Below are 23,252 nucleotides of genomic sequence, written 5' to 3' on the forward strand. Positions count from 1 at the left end.
TTATTATGCAGCTGGGTGTAAGATTTAAGGATTGTTACTCCCAGACTGTGAATATTTTACCTGATATTTCTGAATTTGCATGTAGAGAATACCAGTGAATATTAAAGGCAAAAAATTCTTAGATTTAATTTGACTTTAGAGGCTGTTCAAGTTCTTGTACTCTGCTTGTTCCCAGACTCGCAGAACTGCTCACCAATTTACAAGGGCACCTTTCAGGAATAAAGCAAAATAAAATAAAGGGCATGATAACTGATTGTTCAGGGTTTATTTTTACCAAAACTTGATTGACATCTGTGGATAAGACATTAAGGTGTTATGCTCTGAAGGGATAGTGTTCAAATGAATTTGTTATCGTCTAGAGGAATTGAGAATAGATTAGAAATTTAAACATGTGCCCATTTCAGAAGTATCAATTGGTCTTGGTATTTCGTACTATTCAGGCATAAATCCAGTTGGGGTTCTAAACTTAGCTTGTGGAACATGGTTTATGTGTTTTGGAGCACTCAGTTGTACCAAGAACTGTCCTTTCCCGATTCTGTTTACTGCCTTCATTCTCTTAATTAAGCAACTTTGTCCATTGGAAAAATCCCCTGTTTACAATTGTGATTTGGTTTTTCTTCTCATATATTTGTGACTATTTGTATAAACTATTCTGATGTTGCAGAAAGACAAATCACATTTATTTCCTTTATTGACAAGCAAGCCTGTGTATGTGAGTACCCAAGAGAACTAGAGTTGGAGCACTGTGTATAATATTTGAAGCCAAGCAGCAAAAAGCTGTTGAACCATCCTGGGAGCTAGGAAAGAAACCGAGTGCTTGTCATTCTGTCCATTGCCATCGCAGACAACAAGCAGTTTTGTGCTAAGAAGAAAACTATTGTACGGTTGTGCTAAGAAGAAAACTATTGTACGGTTTTGCACATTGGACTAGAATCAGACGACTCAGTTTGCAGTCCTAGCTCTATACCAACTCACTCTTCAGTGTGGAGATATGGTAGGCACAGTGTAAGTACACAGATTCAGTATTTGACCACAGGTTAGTTATGTGACTGACTAACTAGTCACATAACTATGTGCTTTACCCTGCAGTACTGGAAGGGAAATGACTCTTAAGGCCCAGAAAGGAGTTGGTGGAACAACCAGAGCTATGGTACCATCTTGGCATATAGAATCATCTTCTTGACCAAACACCTTGTGTTTCTGAGCAATTCAGGACATTTGAGGAATCAGTAGTAAAAGAAAAGGGAAGGGACTAATATTTCTGGTGAAAATTTTGAAAAATATATCCACCTTGGCTCTACCTCAGGCCTAAGGGCAAAAAACTTCCAGAAGTATATTATGTTTATGGTAATCTTTTAAACAACTGGGTAAGTAATTCCTAGTCTCAGCTAGTGTAGCAACACTGCTTTAGGGGAATCGGTAGGGGCCCCGAGGGGACAGGGGACATCCCTGTCAGCCCTCCCCGAGAATTAAATGCCTGCTCCCCACTCTGTGGCTGTCTCTATGGACTGTGGGAGGGAGGGAGGGAGGGAGGAAGGGAGGGAGGAAGGAAAGAAGGAAGGAAGAAAAAGAAAGGAAGAAAAGGAAGAAAGGAATAAAGAAAGAAATAACCACTGCTTTAGAATAGTGGCTTCCAAACATTTCTCTTCCCTCATACCCTGAAAGAAATCCACTTGAAACTAGGTACATTTGAAATTCACATTTGATATTTTCATCATTAGTCTAAATGGCTTCAAAAGGGCTATTTATTTTGGCATATTATAAATATTAATATATTTTAAAGATACATTATTTATTCTTATAAATATATCCAATGAAATTTGAATACCACTATGATGTGAAGTTCACTTTCTTTCATGTAAAAACACATGTACATACTCTTCTATAACAATCATAAATTTTATGTAGTTCCAGTTTCCACAGAATTTTTTCCTAATGTGGTATGTTTATTTACTTGAAAGTTTTATATTGATCATTCTATCATATTTCTCTGTACAACTATATATAGTTATATATATATATACACACACATATATAAATTTGTATGTGTTAAATAGAATATGTATAAATTTAAAATTGATCTTTCTTTCCCATGTCCATAAGGCATTAAGTGTTAAAAATGGGCCTTTTTTGACATTTAATTTTTTTTTCAGCTTTACTGAGGTATAACTGACAAATAAAATTGTAAGATACTGAAAGTGTACATTGTGGTGAATTGATATACATATACATTATGAAAGGATTCACACTATCTAGTTAATTAACATATTCATCACCTCACATATTTCCCTCTTTTTAAGGGGGGGGTGAGAACATAAAAATGTATTCTCATTTGAGCCATCACCACAATTATTATTTTACACAGTAGATCAAAACACCATAGTCTATTACAAATGTTGATCAAAATAATTACGTAAAAAATAAAATTTCGTTTGAAATGCATTTCTGATTAATACTAGAATGAGGCAGAGTTTAGCATGAATTCTATTCTAGTTGCTTTTGTTTTAGGTTTAAGCATGGAAAAATCTTGTTCTTTCAAAAATAGAGAAGTATTAAAGGCCTTTTGTTATAATGACATCACTCAACTTCTGCAGCTTCTCCCAAGTTGGGTGCCACATTTACATATTTACCTATCAGAAGAATTATTTCAAGTAATCTACCAATTGGCAAATCTATGAGGTTTTCCTTCAATTATAATGAAATCAAAGAATTGGAAATTGCCCAGTTTGCAACAGCAATTTCTGGAAAGTGTACAAAAAACACCACCAAGATATAATAAACAGCAATTATGCTTGTAACTCTTTCTCATAAAGGCACCTAGATTAATCTGGTGTATGTAAAATATGTGGGAAATATTATTTAATTTCAATATATTTTTGTCAATTAAAAACATGTGCTTTGAGTGTATTTTTATCAAACTATGGAGCTGCAGGTCTGGCTAATTTAGTTTATGCAAAATGGTGACTCCAGTAACATAAATGGCTAAATCATTTTTCACTGTAAAACAAATCAACCAAATCAAACTTACTTTTTGTCTTAAAAAAACTGTCTTAATTTTTCAAGTCAAATAAATGTAATAGAGAATATCCACATTGCAACCGTTGCACTTCTGAATGCAGCAGTAGCTGGGTATCAGCTCACACCATTTCTCCCACTCTTCCTTTTAAAATGGTGCAAGTTCACAACTTAGATTTAATATTTACCGCTTTAATAGCAACGTCCTAGGCTACGTGAAAATCGGAACCCAAATCTTTGAAAATCAGACCTCTGTGGATAAGTGTTTCCAGGTTATAGGAGAAAAAGTCGGCGTGAGCAATAAGGCCCTTTACTCTCATATGCATGCACCACACACTTCAGCAACATCCAGAGAAACACCATGTGCCATTCCCAACACAACCCCAAGTCAACTTGGATAAAGGCAGTCAAAATGTTTGCAAATTTCTTCACCAGTGGTATTCCTAGGCAAGTCTTAGCAAGCCAAATGGCCAACGTGTTATATATCATTAACTGGAAATAATTGGAAACATCTGTGACTCTATCCATCTGAAAGGCATATATTTTACTTTTAAAAGTTTTTGGGGGCTTCCCTGGTGGCGCAGTGGTTGAGAGTCTGCCTGCCAATGCAGGGGACACGGGTTCGAGCCCTGGTTCTGGGAAGATCCCACATGCCGCGGAGCAACTAGGCCCGTGAGCCACAGCTACTGAGCCTGCGCGTCTGGAGCCTGTGCTCTGCAACGAGAGCCCACCATAGTGAGAGGCCCGCGCACCGCGATGAAGAGTGGCCCCCGCTTGCCGCAATTAGAGAAAGCCCTCGCACAGAAACGAAGACCCAACACAGCCAAAAATAAATAAATAAATAAATAAATTTATTAAAAAAAAAAAAAAAGTTTTTGGTACCACGATATGTTGAACAATGATTTCTATCATTTCTTGCACTCTACAGAGTACAGAGTTTTATGAATAGGGAATAGATATAACTGAAGCTTAAACTGGACAGTGAACCTATTTTTTGGCTATGAACAGGGCACCAGAAACTTTTCTAAAGTTTTCTTCCCTGCTAATTTGTATACAGTTTCTAAGCCACTTTTCATGGCTGTAGGAAAGAGTAAACTTATTTATATTTTTACCAACATCTTCTACTGGTCTCTTAAAAAAATTAATAGTCAACCTGCTATGAACTTAGAAGTGTGTCAGAAGTAAAGGAAATAAAGAAAAACAAAGCTCGGCAATTTTGGTTGGAGAAGTTCATATAAAATTTGGAGATACTGGTCCTCTGGAGGTAGCTGGAGAAGAAAGGGATTAAGTATTTGCTTTTGTTTTCCCATGAATTATTTGGAATTTTAACATATGTTTCAAAATAAAAAGCTACTTCAGTTAGTACAATAGAAGTTTCCCTTAATGATTCACTTATTTACATTTCTTTGTAAAACATACTCCCTCTTCATTGTGTTGGTTATAGGAAGTGAGGTATAATGTGTGTGCGTAACAAACATGAGATATATACACCTCCCTTCCCCTTACCCATGGGAGACATAGCTAATTAATCACGGCATTCTTTGCTACTGAAGAGAAGTCTGAATTTGGGGGTTTCATGAATCTGTTATCCATCAGCTGATGCCGGCATGCAGATTTAAGCCTATTTCCTTTCCTTGGTACCAGAGAAAAACTTAGGACAGCATGTCCACCTTCCCCATTTACTAGCTAAGAAATCTTGGGAAAGGCTTTTAATCTGTTCTGCTGACCTCACAGGACTGTTACACAAGTGGAAAGATTAAATTCCCGTAAATGCATTTTGTAAACTGTACAGTTGCAATCACACATTGTTTGAAGAAATAAGATTAATTGTTTTGTAATGTAAACAGCACCATCTCTGTAGTTAATCTCTTCCTTGGCTCTTTCCATACATATTTATTTTATCTATTTTGTAAGTGAAGATTTTTTTTATTTTTTATTTTATTGAAACTATCCACACCTGTATTCCCTTTGAATGTGGTATCTGATCCTAACCAGAAGAAAATGCTGCTGGAGAAGGAGAAAGCTCGAAATCTCACACCTGGCTCATCATTATGGTGCTCTGGCAGTCCTTTCTTCTCGGCTGGAGTCTGTGTGATTAATAACCCCTCTTCCCAATTATATGGATATAATACTCGTCTTCCTTTGGCTGGAGATGGGAGATACCTTATAAATGTGTGATGCAAATGGGGGCTTCGTGAATGCTAATTTCAAAATCAGCTAGGAGTTGATTGGCAGAAAACCGAACAACTGGGTGACAGGTGTGCTGGGGGTCAGGAATCTGTGAAAGACAGGCTGAGTGAAGGTGGAGAAAAAGAGCTAGAGAGATTTGGAGTTAAGAGCAGTAGCTGGGACAGCAGCGGTTTATGAAAGCAGATCTAAGCCAGATATTCTGGAAGAGAGGGCAGCTTCAAAGGCTGGTGAAAACAAAGAGAGGTGTGGGAGTTTAGCTGACTTCACAAAAAGCAGGATGGAATTAAGACGCCAAGGTGATGCCATAAATGGCACAAACGTATTCTCTGTGTACCACATTCCTGAAGTGTGCCTGTCTGCCCCAGGTTTGTACCCTGAGGAACCACGCCCATTTCTGATTATGACAGCCTCAAGGTCAGAGACGCTGTCATTTGTTTCTCTAGATGCCAGCAGGGGACATGCACCCAGGAAGTGTTCACCGGACTGGACGGAACTAAACATTGGATTGCCAGGAAGATGATTTGGGTAACACGAAAAGGGGAGAAGCAGAGATTGGAGCCACAATTTCACCCCTGAAACATGCCAGCAGAAGTGATCAGGATGACTGTAGGAACATTTAGTGGGAAGGCTTCCAATAACTAGGCGGAGCACATTGTTCAAGATAAGCCCCATTTTGGTTTGCATTCTAAAATTCTAGTTAAGATGTGCTAAGTTTTCTGCATAGCAGATGCTTTCACGCCAAGGCCAACTAGACAATAACAAGCCCAAAGACAGAAAGTGTGTTGAAACTCTTCCAAAAAACTGGCTTGGGTTATCTGTTGCTGACGTACTCTCTCAGGTGATCCAGTCAGCATAGTAAAAGAACTACCCCAGAAGGAAGAACAGGTGGAAAGGGGAGAGGTACGGATGCCACATCCTGTGATGGCCTGCTCAAACGATGGCTCCACTCAACGGGGGGCAATGCAGACAGGAGAAGTGAGAGCCAGTAGCTTGATATATTGGTCACATCTGCTCTTAGGGACACTTCATCCATCTTCTTTGCACTCTAGCCACTTTGCCTTTACAGATGGTTTTTCCTTATGTAAAAATATTTTTTCTTTGGGCAGTATGACAGACTCAACACATGCTTCTGTGTCCAAATGTATTTCTTTAGCAAATTATCTGCAAGCCAAAATTTTATGTGGGGTTTAATAAATCTGTGAATATAGTTTATACTTACACACATTAATTCAAATAACTCTCTAAAATAGTCACATATACCTATCCATGCACACAGACTATATGTTTACATCATCCCTGATGCATAAGTGGAAGTTTTCCAAAAATTCTGGGTACAGTAGAAAGAGGGAGTTCCAAGGAAGGAATATTATCTCTAAAACTCCTCTCTAACACATATATGAAGGCATTTAATCTGTCGCCAAATACCAGAAATACTTTACTTTTCCCATGTGAGAATGAATACTTCACCTAAATGAATTTTAAACAGTGAAATGACTACTTCCATCCCATCAAATCTATCTTTACTTAAAAATAATCAAAATGAACAGTTTTAGAGTTTCAGACTATTAGAGAAGGTTTTTTATTTTTGTTTTTTTAATTAAGAAGTGCTTCATCTTGGACATATTCAAGGGAGATCACTCAGTGCTTGAGCCAAGAACATAATTCAAATATTGTGGAAATAATTTATGCTATTCTTCAAATATTTACAGTTCTCCCTCCTTCCTGACCGATTTGTGATTGTGTAGGACTGTGTGTCTAGTTCTGGACAATGAACTAGGAGCAATGATGAGCTTCTCCTCCCAAGGAGGAGCATTTTTGTGCCAATGTAGACACTCCAGATCTATCCTTGCTCTCTGGCATGGCAACCCGTGATGACTGAGATAGTGGCTGTGCCCCTAGCCTTGTTTCCTAAGTGACAGTGATTGGTAAAACTTCCTGCTGACCCATGAGAATAAACCTTTGTGGTTTTTAGTCACAGAGACTTGGGAAGTGTTTACTAGCACAGCGTACAAAGCCCATTGTGATTATATATGTGTGTGTATGTATATGTTTATATACATATATTCCTCATTTAAAAAATCTAATAACTATATATTAGTTACATAACCTAATACACACACTCACATAGTTTCTTTTTAAATTCCAGAAGAATTTTATGTGAACCAATTGGTGCCATTCTACCCAGAACATTTTATTTGAGAATAAAATAAAGAAATAAGAAAATATACGTAGATCTGCACATACACAATCTGTAATAAATAAATGGAGACATGTATAATAAAGTTGCCTTAACTTTATGAATCCCACAAAAGTATGCATTTAGCTTTAGTGAAAGTTCTTCAACAACAAAGGAGTTATTTATAACTCCAACTGCCTTCTTGTAGAGGGAGGGTTCTTCATTGGCATAATACTATGAAAAATAGGGGCATGATAGTCTAGAAGTGGAATTTATAGAAAAGCTGAATTGTTTTGCAAAAGGTGGGGGGGTGATAAAAAGAGATGGATGGTACCTAGGGGAAATCTAAGAAGCAGCTAGAGCAAAGGGAGAGGGGAATTCCCAGAGTTAGCAGCCAGCCAGAAAGAAGCACTCGGTCCGCAGCACAGCCGGGTTTAACCTGACAAATCCCTGTTAAAAGTGGCACTGATTAGGAAAAAGCACAGAGCCACATTTTACCCACGGGTTGCAACTGTGTGCACTGAGTTTGCACAGAAATAAAACGGTTCCGGAAGCACTAGAAGGAGTGGTTGGCTGTCAACACTTACTGCGAGGACAATCTGGAGGGAACTGTGAGCCACTTCTATGTACTGATACTCCAGAAAACACCCTGAGACCGTGATGTAGCGATGGTCTTCTGGGGCCCAGTCTGGGGCAGGTGTCACTGATGTCACCGTACATCCCGGTCCATTCTCCATCCACCAAGATCGGTGCATTGAAATATTAAAAGTCAGGATAAGGTCTGTTTCCTGCAAGAAGGCAATTTATAAGGATGAGAATTACTTCGTAAATGTTAAGTTCGCTTATTCGGACTGACTTGCTTTTGAGTTTCCCATTTTGAAATGTGGGTTTTTTTCCCCTCCCCTTGCTGTATTTTATAGGCAGAAAGGTAGCATCTAAAGTCAGACTGTCAGTTCCACCTGAAAATTATGTCTATCGGTTTCATTTATGAAGGTTTGCCTGACTGCAGTGATACAAATAAAAATACTTATTAGTAGAATTGTCAGACTTACATTGTTACACTGAGAAGTCTTAGCTTTTAGGGCTTGTAAATATTACAAAAGGAGTGTTTTAAACTATTTTTATCAAGTGCAGTTCATCTTCAGTCTGCTATTTTCCTCTCCCTGAGAATATTTACCTTTTGCACATTTTAAATGTTAAAACTGTACATCAGTTTGGAAAAATTTAACACAATAATGTGGTTAGTGGTTAAAATATGTGAGAACTTTACTTAATAATAAAACACATTATTTCTTGTCCCCCCCCCCACTTATTATTATTTTAGAAAATCAGGACCTTTTCAATCTTGCCAACTCCTAATATAAAATTGGTCACAATACTTCTTAGAAAATATCATCAGCAAATTATTGCAGGGTGAAAATAGTTAACTCAACAACTCTTTAGATGAGGTTCAGCATGTTAGGTGATGTGCAGCTACAAATGGAATGATGGTAGTTTCTGCACTAGCGACCTTGAAATCACATACACAAATGTGGAGCTGTCAATAGCACAGTGACGAATGTTGTTTTCCAGGAAGAGAATGCATCAAACACATCCTAGTATTCAGCAAGTCATGGGGGAAGATTCTAACAGAGAGGATCAATGGTGGAAAAGGAATTATTTCAGTCTCAGTGGTAGAACCTCAAGATAATAGATGCCAACTACTGTCACGCCAAAATGAGGTACCAGATTGACCAGGCAGATCCTGCATAGGAAATATTAAGATATAGTCACTTAAACTGAACATATGAAAGGGCTGAGCATAAGTGATCAGGGAATTTGGAGACTGGAAAGAGCATTCCTTTGGAGAGAGCTATGTTATGAGTCTCGTCATCTCCATAAAGTGGTGGTAAGGGAGGGGGTAAGGTCTCTTCTCTTCAAGCCTGTTGAGAAAGGCTTCAAAGTATCCCTTGGAACCTGGGAGATACAGCAAACTGGTTTCTGACTCAGGCAGAATAAATCTCAAAATAAAGCGTGTGGCTGGAGCTACCTGCTAAGTGGCCAAAAGTGTCTGTTTTTTATTGCATTAGTTGATTTTTGAATAGTGAACCAGTCTAGTATAAATCCCACTTGGTTGTGGTGTGTAATTATTTTTTGTACATTGTTGAATTCATTTTGTTTGAAAACATTTTGTTAGGATACTTGCATCTATATTTGTAAAAAGTAGTGTTATTTTCCTGTATTGTCTTTGGTTTTGGCATTAGGTTAATGCCACCTCATAGAATCAGGAAGTTTTCCGTCTGCTTCTGTCTTCTGGAAGAGATTGCAGAAAATTGGAATAATTTCTTTCTTAAATGCTTGGTGGAATTCACCAGTGAACCCATCTGGGCTTGGTGCTTTTTGTTTTGAAAAGTTATTAATTGATATATATATATATATATATATATCAATTGATTCAATTTATTTAATAGATATAAGCGTATTCAAATTTCTTCTTGTGTGAGTTTTGGCAGGTTGTGACTTTAAAGAAATGTGTCCATTTCACCTAGGTAATCAAATTTGTGGGCATGGAGTTCAGCTCTATACTGAAGTCTGTCTTCTCTACTACAGCAGCTAAAATAAAATTGATAAATTTTGCCACTTTTAACAAGTTTCCAGTGCAATTTTTTTCTTAACAGCTCTCATGTCTTTCTCTTACCTGGTTTGCTCTCTTATTTCACAGAGTACATAATTCACTACTTTCTTAAGAATAGGTGAATGATTTTAAGTCTGAAGTGTTTTTACCCTACTTTTATATTAATTGACTGATATTTTGGATGGATATGTGCTTCTTGGTTGAAAATCTTCTCTCAGAACTGGGTGGCCGTTTCTCCATTATCTTCTAATTTCCATTATTACAGTTAAGAAATCTGATATCATTTTGTTCCCTGTAATTTTTTATGTAACCTGTTTTCTTTCTTTTGGTTTCTTGCATCTTTTTTTTTTTAATGTGATGATCCATTTATTTATTTATTTATTTATCCATTTATTTATGGCTGTGTTGGGTCTTCGTTTCTGTGCAAGGGCTTTCTCTATTTACGGCAAGTGGGGGCCACTCTTCATCGCGGTGCGCCGGCCTCTCACTATTGCGGCCTCTCTTGTTGCGGAGCACAAGCTCCAGACACGCAGGCTCAGTAATTGTGGCTCACGGGCCTAGTTGCTCCGTGGCATGTGGGATCTTCCCAGACCAGGGCTCGAACCCGTGTCCCCTGCACCGGCAGGCAGACTCTCAACCACTGCGCCACCAGGGAAGCCCCACATCTTTTTGTTTTAAACAGTGAAATATTTCAAAAACATCAAAAAGTATAGAGGATATTATAATAATACCATTATACTACCCACCACTCAGTTTCATTAAATCTTATGTTATATTTGCTTAAAGTCATTTTTTAAATAAAATTTTATACATATAAATGATGCTTCCTCTGTAGTCTTCCAAAATATGATTTCCCCCCCTCTCTCTCCACAGATAGTTACTATCATGATTTTGGTGTCATTATTCTCATGAAAGCTTTTTGTAGTTTTACTGGATATTTGCATAGTTATTAATAATATAAAATGCTGTTTTTTTAGGTTTTAGAATATGTATATACTCTGTAACTTACTTTGGTTCCATGTTATGTTTTTGAGGTTTATTGATATAGAAAATCTTTTTAGCTTCAAGTTCTGAAATTCAGTAAAACAGTATCTTGATGAGTTTCTTTTTCACTTAGTTTGTAGAGCATCTGGAGGGACTTTCCATCCAAGAGCGCTTTCCTTCCTTTCTAGAAAACAACCTACATTATATCCTTAATTGTTCCCTCCCCTCTACTCTTTTATGTTACTGCAGGAAACTCCTATTAGTCAGACATTTGTCTTTCAGGATTGATCTCTTACATTCTTATTTTTTCTTTCATATTGTTCATATCTTATATTTATCTTTACTCTCTTGGAGATTTTCTTTACCAAGTCTTCCCAAACTTATATTGAACTATATCTTTAATTTTTAATATTTGGAACTTTTAAGAGCTAATTCTTCTCTAATTGTTGCTTTTGTATAGTTAATATATTTGAATTGTTTCTTGGCTATAAACTTTCTTATTCTCTGAATACTTATTCTTTTAAAATTGTGTTTCCTACATTGTTTTTGCTTTATCCAAGTTACTTATTTTTACTACATAAGTAAACAGATAAGTAGATAATATTAACAGTAATTATCAAGGATCTACTCTGTGCGATAGGCAGTGCTCCTACCTTTATGAGTATTCATTTTGGGGTGGGGTAGATGGACAATAAATACATGAACATATCAAAATGTCTGTGTAGTGATTAATATATGCAGAAATATAAGCTCAAGTAAAGAAATAGAACAGCCAAGAATTGGGTGATGGGGAGTGTAACACAATATTAAATATAATAGTAGGAAAAGATGTCTCATTATTTTGTATTTGCACGAGTTCTGAATGAAGTGTAGGAGTAAAGAGAGCAGATACGGGGAAAAGCATTCCAAGCAGAGGGAACAGCCAGTGGGAACGCCTGAATAGTTTCTTTTATGTTTATTTTTGCCTCTGACTTTCTTGTTGGAGCTGTTTCTTAGAAGTCTTTCACAAATGTTGTCCTTTCATACCAAAGAGAAACTAAAACTTGATTGGCAGTTTGTCATGCATTAGTGGGCTGATCAGCTGGTATCCTTCACATATGATGACTGAGCAGGGCCTTCCACATGCTAGGTCTGTAGGGATTGGTAGGATTTGTTCTGGGTCTTCCACTTTACTTATGGGGTACACATCAGACCACAGCCTCCTTGGGCTGAACTGGGGAGGAGCTGATGCCCTTGCTACATAATATGCAGGCTTTTTTTGTCAGCATACAGTATTTAATTTAATGCTCATGTATTCAGAAACTTAACTCATGCCTGCCTGTGCTTCAAGAGTCTTAACCAGTCCAGAGGAGAAGCCTCGTTGCATAGACTAAAGGAAGCACCTCAGGGCAGTCTAACTGCCCCTTGAATAGATTATTCAGTTCATTCGCATTTTCAATCCTGTACCTCACATACACCTTCCACTTCTAAATCCTGACTTTTCCAAGGGTTTTATGGGTCAAATCTGTACGTTGGAACCCACTGCATGATCATAAGTTTTAGGTTTTTCCATTTTGCTATGTCACTTGCTAATCCTCTGTCTATTTTCTGTCTTCCAAAAACTGTTGACACTTCTTGTCCGTTCTCTTTTTACTGTGTGTTATCATTTTTTTATTCTTTAATACCACTTGGTAGAGTTTCAGGATGAAATGTAAGTAAGTACATATATTCAACCAGTGATCATTAACTGGAAAGTTTCTGGCATTATCTTACATTCTTATTTATTTTCTTGTGGATATTTAAACAAAAGGTCTCTGTGTAAGCATAAAATAAGGCACACATAAGCATGTGTGCCTTATTTTAAGCACAAAATATAAATTCCTGCTTGTAAAATAGACAATAGAAAGGTCTCCTTAAGTCCCCTTAAGTGCAACAGAAATTCCTGAGTATGACCTGCTCCATGCATAATCAATAGGTTATTTAATTCCCATATATTTTGTAATTTTGAGTTCAAAATTATAAGGACTTTTGAGACAAAGAATAAGTCTTGATAGCACAAAATAAGGCATAAAACCACAAACCAAATCTTGTATATTATCAATGAATTCACACTGAAAAGGATACAAGATAGGCTCAGAATTGTAAGATTAAAAAACTTTTATATCTAAAAAGACTTTAATAATTATATGTTCAGAGTAGTATAGTGTAATTTGTATCAATATATTTATTCATCTCTCTTAGTAACTCTTCATAAAGTTCAGATTAAAGGACCCCATTATTGGTCATGTCATTTTTCAAAATAGCAGGGTCTGATATATTACATGAAAGTTGTTATTAGCATTAAAAAGTTGTTTCTGATGGGGTTGTATGTATTCAGGGCAACACAAGAAGCCTAATTGCTCAACAAATAATAAGCATTTGATAATTTTAAAAAGACGGTTGAAAAGTAAATGAGAAAATGATACTAGTAATGTCTGAGAATTTCAACAAAAAACTACAATTTACTTTCACAATTTATGGCATTTGCTGTATAATCTATTCTAATAGTAAACAATCAATTCGATATTGCAAAGATTAGAAGGTGGAGGTAAGAGTGAGAAGCGTTCAGTTGCAGTTTAAAAAATCTGAAATATTTTCTTAAATTTCTGGAGTTTTCTATTACTTAGTTCTTCTTTTGAAATAATAATATTAAAAATTGATACTCTCGCCTTTATGGATTGCTTAGTATCTGAAAGTCTAGAAACTATGCTTCTTCGTAAATGGCATTAGGTTATAGTTATCAGTATAGTTACTAACAAATATTAATTATTCATATACCATATGCAAAACACTCTACCAGGCCATGACGATGAGAAGAGATGTAAGATGCAATCTCTAACATTACAGGACTTATTGTCTCTTTTGGAGGGCAAGGTATAGAGATAAAATGTAACAATAAAAGGAAGCATTTGATAAGCACCTAATGAGAGGTGTGGACAATCTGTGTCTGGGAACTCGGAGGGTGTGATGCCTGTGGACTCTGGTGGGGCAGCCTCTTAGAGATGGGAACTCTAGCTGGGGTTTAAAATAAGAGCCAGGTTAGATAGGTCCACAGCCTGGGGGAAAAAGACCATTTTAACTGGCGTGGACCAAATAATCAAAATTGTAGAGCTAAGAATACTTGTGTATTTAAGGACAAGTAAGTAGCCTTATTTTTATGAGATGAGAGTTTTTAAGAAGGAGTAGTGTGTAAAATCACTTCAGAAAGATAAGTTGAGGACAGTTTGGGGAGTGACTTAAATGCCAAACCAAACATCCTGGCTTATTGAAAGATTTTTGATCAGGGACAGGACATTGGCTCTATCAAACATGAACAGAGATATATTACAGAAAACATAATCAAGTCTCCTGTAGGATTGGGGTGGACAGTGCAGGAAACATGTGGTGAGACCAGTACAGGTGCTGTGTTAAAAATAGTCACGATGGAGGTGATCACACAGATGCTATAAAATCCAAATACTTCATCTTAATCACCCTAGACTATTCTGCTGAGTTCCCTAAGTGTCCAGGGAGGTGGGACCAGGATCACCTCAGAGTAATACTTTATATTATTTTAATACTCTCAGAGTAAGAATGGGAACAAGTCAACATTACATTAAAACATACTTCTGGTGCTGATATTAGAGGAATGCCAAGCAAGCACATTGAATGGTATGAAGCAAACTTTTAACAACAATAAAAATACTCTGGAAGGTCAAAATATTTATATTAATAAAAGCATATGTATTTAGACATTGGGACTAAGAGAAGTAGTTAGAAAACCCTGTGATTGAATGGCATCCTTAATTAGCTGAGGATGCAGGAGTTGGGATAGTGAGGAAGGCTATATTTGACACCAAGAATCACTTATTCTCAATGAACTCTTCTTTTTTTTTTTTTTTTACAACCAAGTATACACTGAGTTAAAGTTTATAAGATCATCAGAAAGCACTGTGTTATATCTCATTGCCAATATCTATATGTGGATACTAATTCATAGGAAATTCTGAAAAATTCTTTGAAATTATAATCATTCACAGCTTATTTCCAGCTGGTGAACTTAATATTCTTTGTTATTTATTTATTTATTTATTTATTTATTTATTTATTTATTTATTTATTTATTTATTTATTTATTTATTTATTTATTTATGGCTGTGTTGGGTCTTCGTTTCTGTGCGAGGGCTTTCTCTAGTTGTGGCAAGCAGGGGCCACTCGTCATCGCGGTGCGTGGGCCTCTCACTATCGCGGCCTCTCTTGTTGCGGAGCACAGGCTCCAGACGCGCAGGCTCAGCAGCTGTGGCTCACGGGCCTAGTTGCTCCGCGGCATGTGGGATCTTCCCAGACCAGGGCTCGAACCCGTGTCCCCTGCGTTAGCAGGCAGATTCTCAACCACTGCGCCACCTAATATTCTAACTTAATATTCTAACTTAATATTCTAACCTTACTTAACTTAATATTCTAACTTAATATTCTAACCTTAAACATAGCTGTTTTCTTCTGTTAATGCATGCTTAAATCTATGCAAACCTGCTCATACATATAAAAACCCTAATGCCAAATTTATCCTGGTAACACAAGAATTAGTGAAAGCAAATCATATTGTTCAAGATGCCAGGAAGAAGGAGCTAAGAAAATACGGTTTTGAGAAGATAACCAAAATTACAAATGCACTTTATTTGACAAGTTGAATGAATGTTGCATATACAGGAATGCAGCCTAGAACATAAGGAAGTTCATATCTACCAACTCCAAAATCCAAAGATGTAATTCATCCTACTATATGATAAACTTAAGAAAAGTAGATGGAACATCAAAAATATATTTGTGCCCCTACTTTCTTCTAGAATCCTCAACTATGGGTAACTTTGGGATTTGGCTGATTATGGATCATAATTCAATATGACACCATAGGTAGTGTTAACTCCAGTTCCTGGCTCCTGTCTTTAGTTATTCAAGGAAAAATCAAGAAAATATTTCTGTGAGCATGAAAAACATTACAACCATGCCTCTAAAATCAATGAGGAAAATCTGATATTTGGATTTCTAAAATCTAGTTTTAAAAACAAAACGTGTTTCTTCCCACTATGTGGAAAGATTCACTAAAGATTTAGTACAAAATGTTTCAAGTTCATTGCTATTACATGTTTTCATTGTTTCTTGCCTGAAAACAGGTTTCTCATGTCTATGTTGCAACAAAGGCCATTATTTCACTTTTCTAAATCTTATCCTAATTGCCTCCTTAGTCCAGATAAATGTTTTATGTTATTCTACAACTGGTCTGCATCTTGAGCATTGTTGCAAAAATTACATTTTAATGAAATCCTCCTCAATACTTCTTATTAACATCCTGCATTTATCTCTGTATTTAAATTAATATTTTGGGCTACCCCTTCTAAGCTTTTCCTGATTAATTCCATTCCTTTTTTGAGATCATAATGTTATAACTGGTGTGTATGTATGTGCGTGTGTGTGTGTGTGTGTGTGTGTGTGTGTGTATATAAATTATCTTGGTCCATTGTTTTCTTCTTGTGGGAAAGGGATATGTTAAGCCCCAATATCGTCACTGTTCCTGCTTAAGAAATGCATATTAACTCTCAGCTAGAGAAGAAAGTCTGCGCTGGGAATACAAAGAATTTTGTTTTAAGGTGATCCTTGTAATGTTCTGAAAGAGCTGTATGGAAGGAAGGAAGAGGAGGGAAGGAGGGAGGGAGGGAAAGGAAAGGAAAGATTGAAAGGAAAAGAAAGAAAGAATTCAGTAAGGAAGCTGCCATGTGTTAAAGTTAATTGAACCTCCAGGCTCAGAAGTCTTGATTATTTTTTTACTTCCAAAGTTAGGACTCATCAGCCATGAGTGGGATCTAAGTTTGGCAAAATGAGTCTTCTCTCTCTTTCACACCCTTACTAGCATATGCTAGAGGCAGAATTTTCTCAGCTGGCTACAATAATGAAAGATCAACTTCTCACTGACTTTATAGTTTTCGATGTACTGAAACCTCTTCAGGCAGCTTTTCCTGCTGTTTTCTCACTTTCTCATTTGTTCCCACCCTGCAGGTATCTTTTCCCATTTTGTGAGTGTTCCTTTCCCGTCTAAGAGCTTTGAAAAGTGATCTGCATTCCCTCTAGGGACACAGGGACGCAAAGAACAGGTTAGCTATTTCAAGAGAAGATGTTACTGCCATTTTGGCACTCATCTGAAGGCCACCATTTCCTTTGCTTCTAAAGTACATTTATGTGGATTTTTAATTGGCATGGAGGCAGAGGTGCTGATGATACTGAAGGCTTGGTGACATTTCAGGAACACTGAAACGTTCTCCTCAATGGTTCCCCACCATTACTGCCAGTCAGTATCCCACCTATGTGTGCAGCCCACCCCGGTCCTGACGCTATCATTTTCCCAAAGTTGGAAATGCTGACTTGGATAGTATCTTCGCTTGCCTCCAAAGATTTTAACTTGTGAATAGAATTGAATTGGGAACCCAATCACATTTTGATCCATACTTCAAAATGTCTCTTAGTTAAATTTATTACCAGAAATGCTAATAAAGTTTTATGTCCTTTCCTTTCTTCATTCATTCTCTGGGAGAGAATAATTCATGGGAATATGACCCAAAATGGTAGCAAGATGGAGATAAGCCAAGCGTTAATGTCATTGATGCTGGACTTTAGAGAGCCATCTTTCAGTTATTGAGAAGGACCATAACTAGAGATGCAATGAAATACTAATTAACAGAAAATTTCTCTGTAAGACCTCTTAAATCTTTTCATTTTGAAGATAAGTGTATCTGTTAGTCCATTATAAATTCTTCAACTTACTGTTAAGTTTGAGAAAATATATATACTGCAAAAAGAAAGGAAATAAAACCTTTGTATTTATTACCTAGACTATGCCTCAAGGACACTTAGAAGGAGAGATTATTATCCTTATGTAACAGAAGAAAAAATGAGGCTGAGAGTGCATATATAACTGCATCAAGTTATTTTTATTAAGGATGAAACTAGGTTTCAAACCTATTTTTTGTCTGAATGCATGCCTTCCCACTAAACCTTGCTGCCTCTTAAGGAAATTCTCTTGGCCACCTAATCAATCATTGCCAAAACACCGTATTTGGTATTCTTTAGAAGGATGTTCTAGAATAAAATACAGTGGACTCATAATTCATACAATTTATTTTAAAAATTTCTAAATGCTGTTCAGAAACCTACACAGCACTATAAAAGACCTGGACGTGTCCTCTTTGGTGGTTTGCTAACGCTAATCCAAAATTCATTGTACCCTGAATTTACAGTAGAGGTATATTAGCCATGCATTTAGATGAAGGAGCTTTTAAAGATATTTTAGTTGTACTTTATTCTCATGAGAGATTTTTTTTAAGTGGTAAGATTTGTCTCTTGTCTTGTTTTATCCTGGCAAGTACATAGATCAATACTGCTTAGAATTTGTGGAGACAAATATAAATAAACCTCTAAGTCTAAATAAAACACCTATAAGTATATGTACCTATTTCCTTTGGATTGCTTCCAAAGAGCTCTTTGCAGCTTTTGTAATGCACAAGTCCAAGAGGCTACTGGTGGAAAACACTGAGAAACAGAAAAATACTCATCATTACTTTTACATAGAAAGAACACTTAGTTCCTCTCTCTCCTTTACAAAGAGGGGATATTCTTCCCCGAAGCGTAAGAGGACACAGAAGTAGACGTTGGGAACACAAATATGGGGAAGAAACAATTTAATAATTTTGTTACAGTGGTGAAAAGGTGAGGATGAAGTGGGGTGGTGGGCAGGAGAGTAGTTCATTCTAGAAATGGTGCTGATGTTGCAACAGCATCAGTCACAGCTCAGTCCTTCTTATTTAAAAGATGTGCTTCCTTCCAACTCTTTTTTCCCCTTCACTTGCCTACAGAAAGGCATCATTCTCTATCAAAATATTCTTTTCTATTTATTGACAATTCTTTTCTTAAGAGTACCGAAAATGAATTGAAGTCTTGCGAAAACAAATAGTTTATTAATTCCCCATCCAAAAGTTCATAGCCATAAGCCAAGGGGCCATTTGAATTTACATCTTACACCTTACCATGTCCATTGTCGTATAATCTTAAGTTATAGGTGGATTTTGTTAAGCTACTTCAATAAAGGAGTAATAAAGTAACCAGCTATTTTCCTGCAGTGAACATAAGAATTGTGTGACATCTAATCTTCTCATTCACCTGAGGGATCTTTTACAGTCTCCTGGTCAGACTGTTTTAGAGGAGTTTGCATCTGAAGACAGACACTGACAAAACTGCATCCTTTGTCCAAGGTACTTGTAGCGTCTAAAAATGATGTCCTGTGAGGAATTTTGAGAGAATTTAGGTTGAATTGTCTGGAAAAGACTAAAAGATATTCTTATAATTGCCTTCAAATATTTAAAAAAATATAAAATAATCAGATGGATCAGACTCATTTATATTTAACTTCAGGGAGAAGCCAAAGATTCAAGCTGATGAATTTATCTGGGAGGTAAGGCAGACAATCCTCAAAAGATTAGAAATGCTCCCAGAAAGAATGGGTGGTGTTCTGAGTAATGAATTCCTGTAGCTAGTGGTATCCAAGCAAAGGCTGGATGGTCCTTCAAGAGTGAAGGCTACACTCAAAACTTACACAATCTCTTCCCTCAAAATGATTCTGTGATTATATGAGTAGAGAGAAACTAAAGATCATATATGACATGACTATCCATTGCCTAGGTTTATTCAGTACCACTGAAATAGGGGAATGTAAACTTCTGAGTATATCACTCTGTCTAGTTCATATGAAATGACTTAGAAAAATAAGCTGTAATTTAAAATCTACCAATGACTAGTTTATGCCCAACTGTTAATAATCTGCCTCTATTGACAGCTACTCATGTTAGCTCTTAAATATACTGCACTATACTGTAGTTGACAATGATTATATATAAATTCTCAGCACCAGGCACTTAGAGAATCTCTTTAGAAGTATCAAAATCACTTAAATACTCTTGTGAAAAGGAGCAATTTTAATAGTTTTTCACTAATCAATGATTGTTCACAGTTAGAACCAAGAGAATGACTTGAATTTATACAATGAATCTGAAAAGGTTCCTACAAAACTCCAGCAATTTAAGAATTTAATCTAGTTAGAATATCATAAAGGTTACTTCCATTATAGAATATAGCTACATGGGGTTTTTTTTTTTGTTGTTTTGTTTTTTTGCTTTTTGGGGTTTTTTGAATTAAAAATTCCTTTATTGCTGAAAAATGCTCACCAACACCTGAGCCTTCAGCGAGTTGCAATCATTTTGCAATAGTAACATCAAAGACCACGGATCACCACAATAAATATCATCATAATGAAAAAGCTTGAAATATTGTGAGAATTACCGAAATGTGACACAGAGACACGAAGTTAGCAAAAATAGTGCCAATAGACTTGCTCAATGCAGGGTTGCCACAAACATTCAATTTGTAAATAACGCAGTATTTGTGAAGCACCGTAAAGCAAAGCACAATAAAACAAGGTGTGCCTGTAATTAAAGCCCCTACATGTTTTTGGGGTTTTGTGTCTTACACTTGTGTTCATATTTAAAACAAAATTTTTTCTCAATGTTTTTGTCAAACAGATCCCACTAGACCACCATGTTTGTTTTTCTCAAGTTTGTTTTTCCCCTATGAGAAGATCTCTTCACAAGCAAGGGCACCAATGGCATTTCTTTTTGGTGAGTCTCTTAAAAATACATCAGAGAGAATTTTCAAGCACATATTGTGAGTTGACCCTCTGGGTACTCATGATGTCTCTCATTATCAGCATCAGAACATTATTGTCCTACCCATGGCTGGATGGTTCCTCAACATTGATAAAACTCTACCATGGAATATCATTGCCCAACTTTGTTGATCACTGAGCATGTTTTATTAATTTTTATTTTACATTATTCTACTGGGTTTTCTTCTCCGTGTAAACAGGCTTTAGTCTTCACTAGCTCTTTAAAAGCACCATCATCAAGCCCACTTATAATGATTGTCCTTTGCCACACCTGGCCTTGTCTCTCCACCATGGTTTCAATAGACTCTACTGCAGTGAGTGTGCATCAGAATCACCTGGAGGGCTACTAGAAACAGGCTGCAGGGCGCTACGCCCACAGTTTCTGATTGGTAGGTTTGGAGCATGGCTGAGAATTTACATTTCCTAACAGGTTCCCAGATGATGCTGATACTGCTGATCTGGGACCTCAGTTTGAGACTCAGGGCTCTACCAGTGTGCCTCATACTATTTGCCAATTATCACAGCTAGAGGCACTTAACTCACTCGTCTTGATTCTGCCCCGCCCATGTAGGAAGGAATACAGGCCTTTCATTGGTTCAGTACAACGTAACTTTACCACGGATTTGACGTGGGTAGCAGAGCTGAGCCTTTGCTGAGTTTTCCAGCTCCCACCCTTCAAGCCTTCCTGGATTCCTTGCTGGACACACTATTTCTTCTGAGCCTAGGACACTTGGATTTCCCATGCTCAGTTCCTTCTGGAAGCTGAAGGTGAGCAGTTAAGTTCACTACCCACATCTGAGAATCTACTTGGTTGCCTTCTGGACATTTGTGACCTTATGCTCACTCTGGCATTTTTGTTTTGCCTGCACTGATTTCTTCCTGTGGCTTGCTGTTAAGACTTTGAAGTTTGCCTTTTCTGTGCCGGTGAGTCTAGCGTCCTAGGTCTGGCATTCCCTGGCCCGACTTCAAATACCCCAGGCTACCTTCGTCTCTGCTTTTCAAACGTCGATTATTTATTCAATTGAATAACGTTGTTGCTCTTCCTGTGACTGCTGCCTATTCTTTTGCTCTCTTGATTTCTATATGTGTTTCCAGATCCCTCAACCCCAAGCTCCATCTGCCTCATGCTCTGAGACTCAGTGCTGGCTTGGTCTTTTTCCTCTATGAATAATTACTTTTCTGGTAAGATCATGCAAGTTGGCTGGAAGGTTCTAATGTCACCTACATGCATGACTTAAACTCAAGTAAGTCAACTATATTTTTTCCTTTTTAAACCTGTGTCAAGGAGGTCTCTGGACTTGTTATGCAAAGCTTAGTCTGCGGACCGGTGGCTTTCAGCATTTCGGGGTGCTTGTTAGGAGTGGTGAGCCTCAGGCTCCACCTCAGATGTACTGAGTTAGAATCTGTGTGTAACAGGAGCCCCAGGTGATTTTCATGCACATTGTAAAGAACTGATGTATGGTATAGAGGCTACAGGAGGAACTGCTGCCACCTGAGACTAAATGTGACTCTCAACCTTACCGATCATTACTTTTTCCAACTTCCTTATCACCACTGATGTAATTTTACAAATCTGTGTTGGGTGAGTTTCCCACTGACCATGTGAATTATGACCAACAACCCCTGATTCTGCAGGAACCCAGAGTCTCTCTGTGTACATCTCACATTTGTTGTTTCTTGGGATTTCTCTTGCACAAAGCCTTTTCTACTATGTCAACATACCAAAGGAATATTTCTTCATGCTTTTGGCCATGATCCGATGTGGGCTTAGATGACAGGCAGCCTGAGGGTCCAGGGTGGATGAATACCACTCAAGTTCAACAATAAATTTTAGGTGCTTAATGTAATGCTGGCCCACAGTAGGGGGCCATCCAAACATCTCTCATCAGCATTTATTATGGAGAAGATGTTACCGGTAGATCAGGCTGGGTGAGCTAACTCCACCCCAGAGCTGCTGTGGTGGGTGGGGCCGGCAGGACTGGCCTGCACCGTGACCCATCCCTAAAGGAGCAATGCTTCAGGCAGTGACCGAGTCCACAAGTGAGGTCCAACCATTGCAGCGAGGGGGCTAATAAGACACATACAGAGTGTCAGAGCCTCAGTCGAGACTGCCTACCTTCAGGATAGGGCTACACCCCAAAAGGAAGAAATGGCCATGTTAACCTGGAGACCCAGGTGGACAGGCCCTTATTCATAAGCAGTGCCACAGAAAGAACATGGGTTCTATCAATAGAATCCAAGCTGGGTTTGTGTGACCTTGAGTAACTTTAACCTTGGATGGTCTTCCTAGGCAAATGTCCAGGATCTAATAGAGGACTCAGATAGTAGATGCTTAGTTCAATGGTCGTTACTATTATGTTTATTGTAGGGGGAATCATATTCTTTTTTTTTTTTTTAATTTTTATTTATTTATTTATGGCTGTGTTGGGTCTTCGTTTCTGTGCGAGGGCTTTCTCTAGTTGTGGCAAGTGGGGGCCACTCTTCATCGTGGTGTACGGGCCTCTCACTGT

At 37.4% G+C, this 23,252-nt stretch overlaps 1 protein-coding gene across 11 annotated transcripts in view; it reads right to left on the reverse strand.

Annotated features, from left to right (window-relative positions):
* NKAIN2 (sodium/potassium transporting ATPase interacting 2) overlaps positions 1 to 23,252 on the reverse strand; it is a gene marked incomplete at its 3' end in the record, with an annotated part of 1,018,208 nt that overhangs the window by 151,516 nt on the left and 843,440 nt on the right. For all 11 annotated transcript variants that reach the window (XM_082406283.1, XM_082406281.1, XM_082406282.1 and 8 more), the window contains one exon: positions 7,969 to 8,169. In XM_082406283.1, coding sequence (XP_082262409.1) covers positions 7,969 to 8,169 — 201 coding nt within the window. The remainder of the gene's footprint in view (positions 1 to 7,968; positions 8,170 to 23,252) is intronic.

The sequence above is a fragment of the Balaenoptera borealis genome, assembly GCF_965194805.1.
Source record: "Balaenoptera borealis genome assembly, chromosome: 9".
Classification (NCBI taxonomy): domain Eukaryota; kingdom Metazoa; phylum Chordata; class Mammalia; order Artiodactyla; family Balaenopteridae; genus Balaenoptera; species Balaenoptera borealis.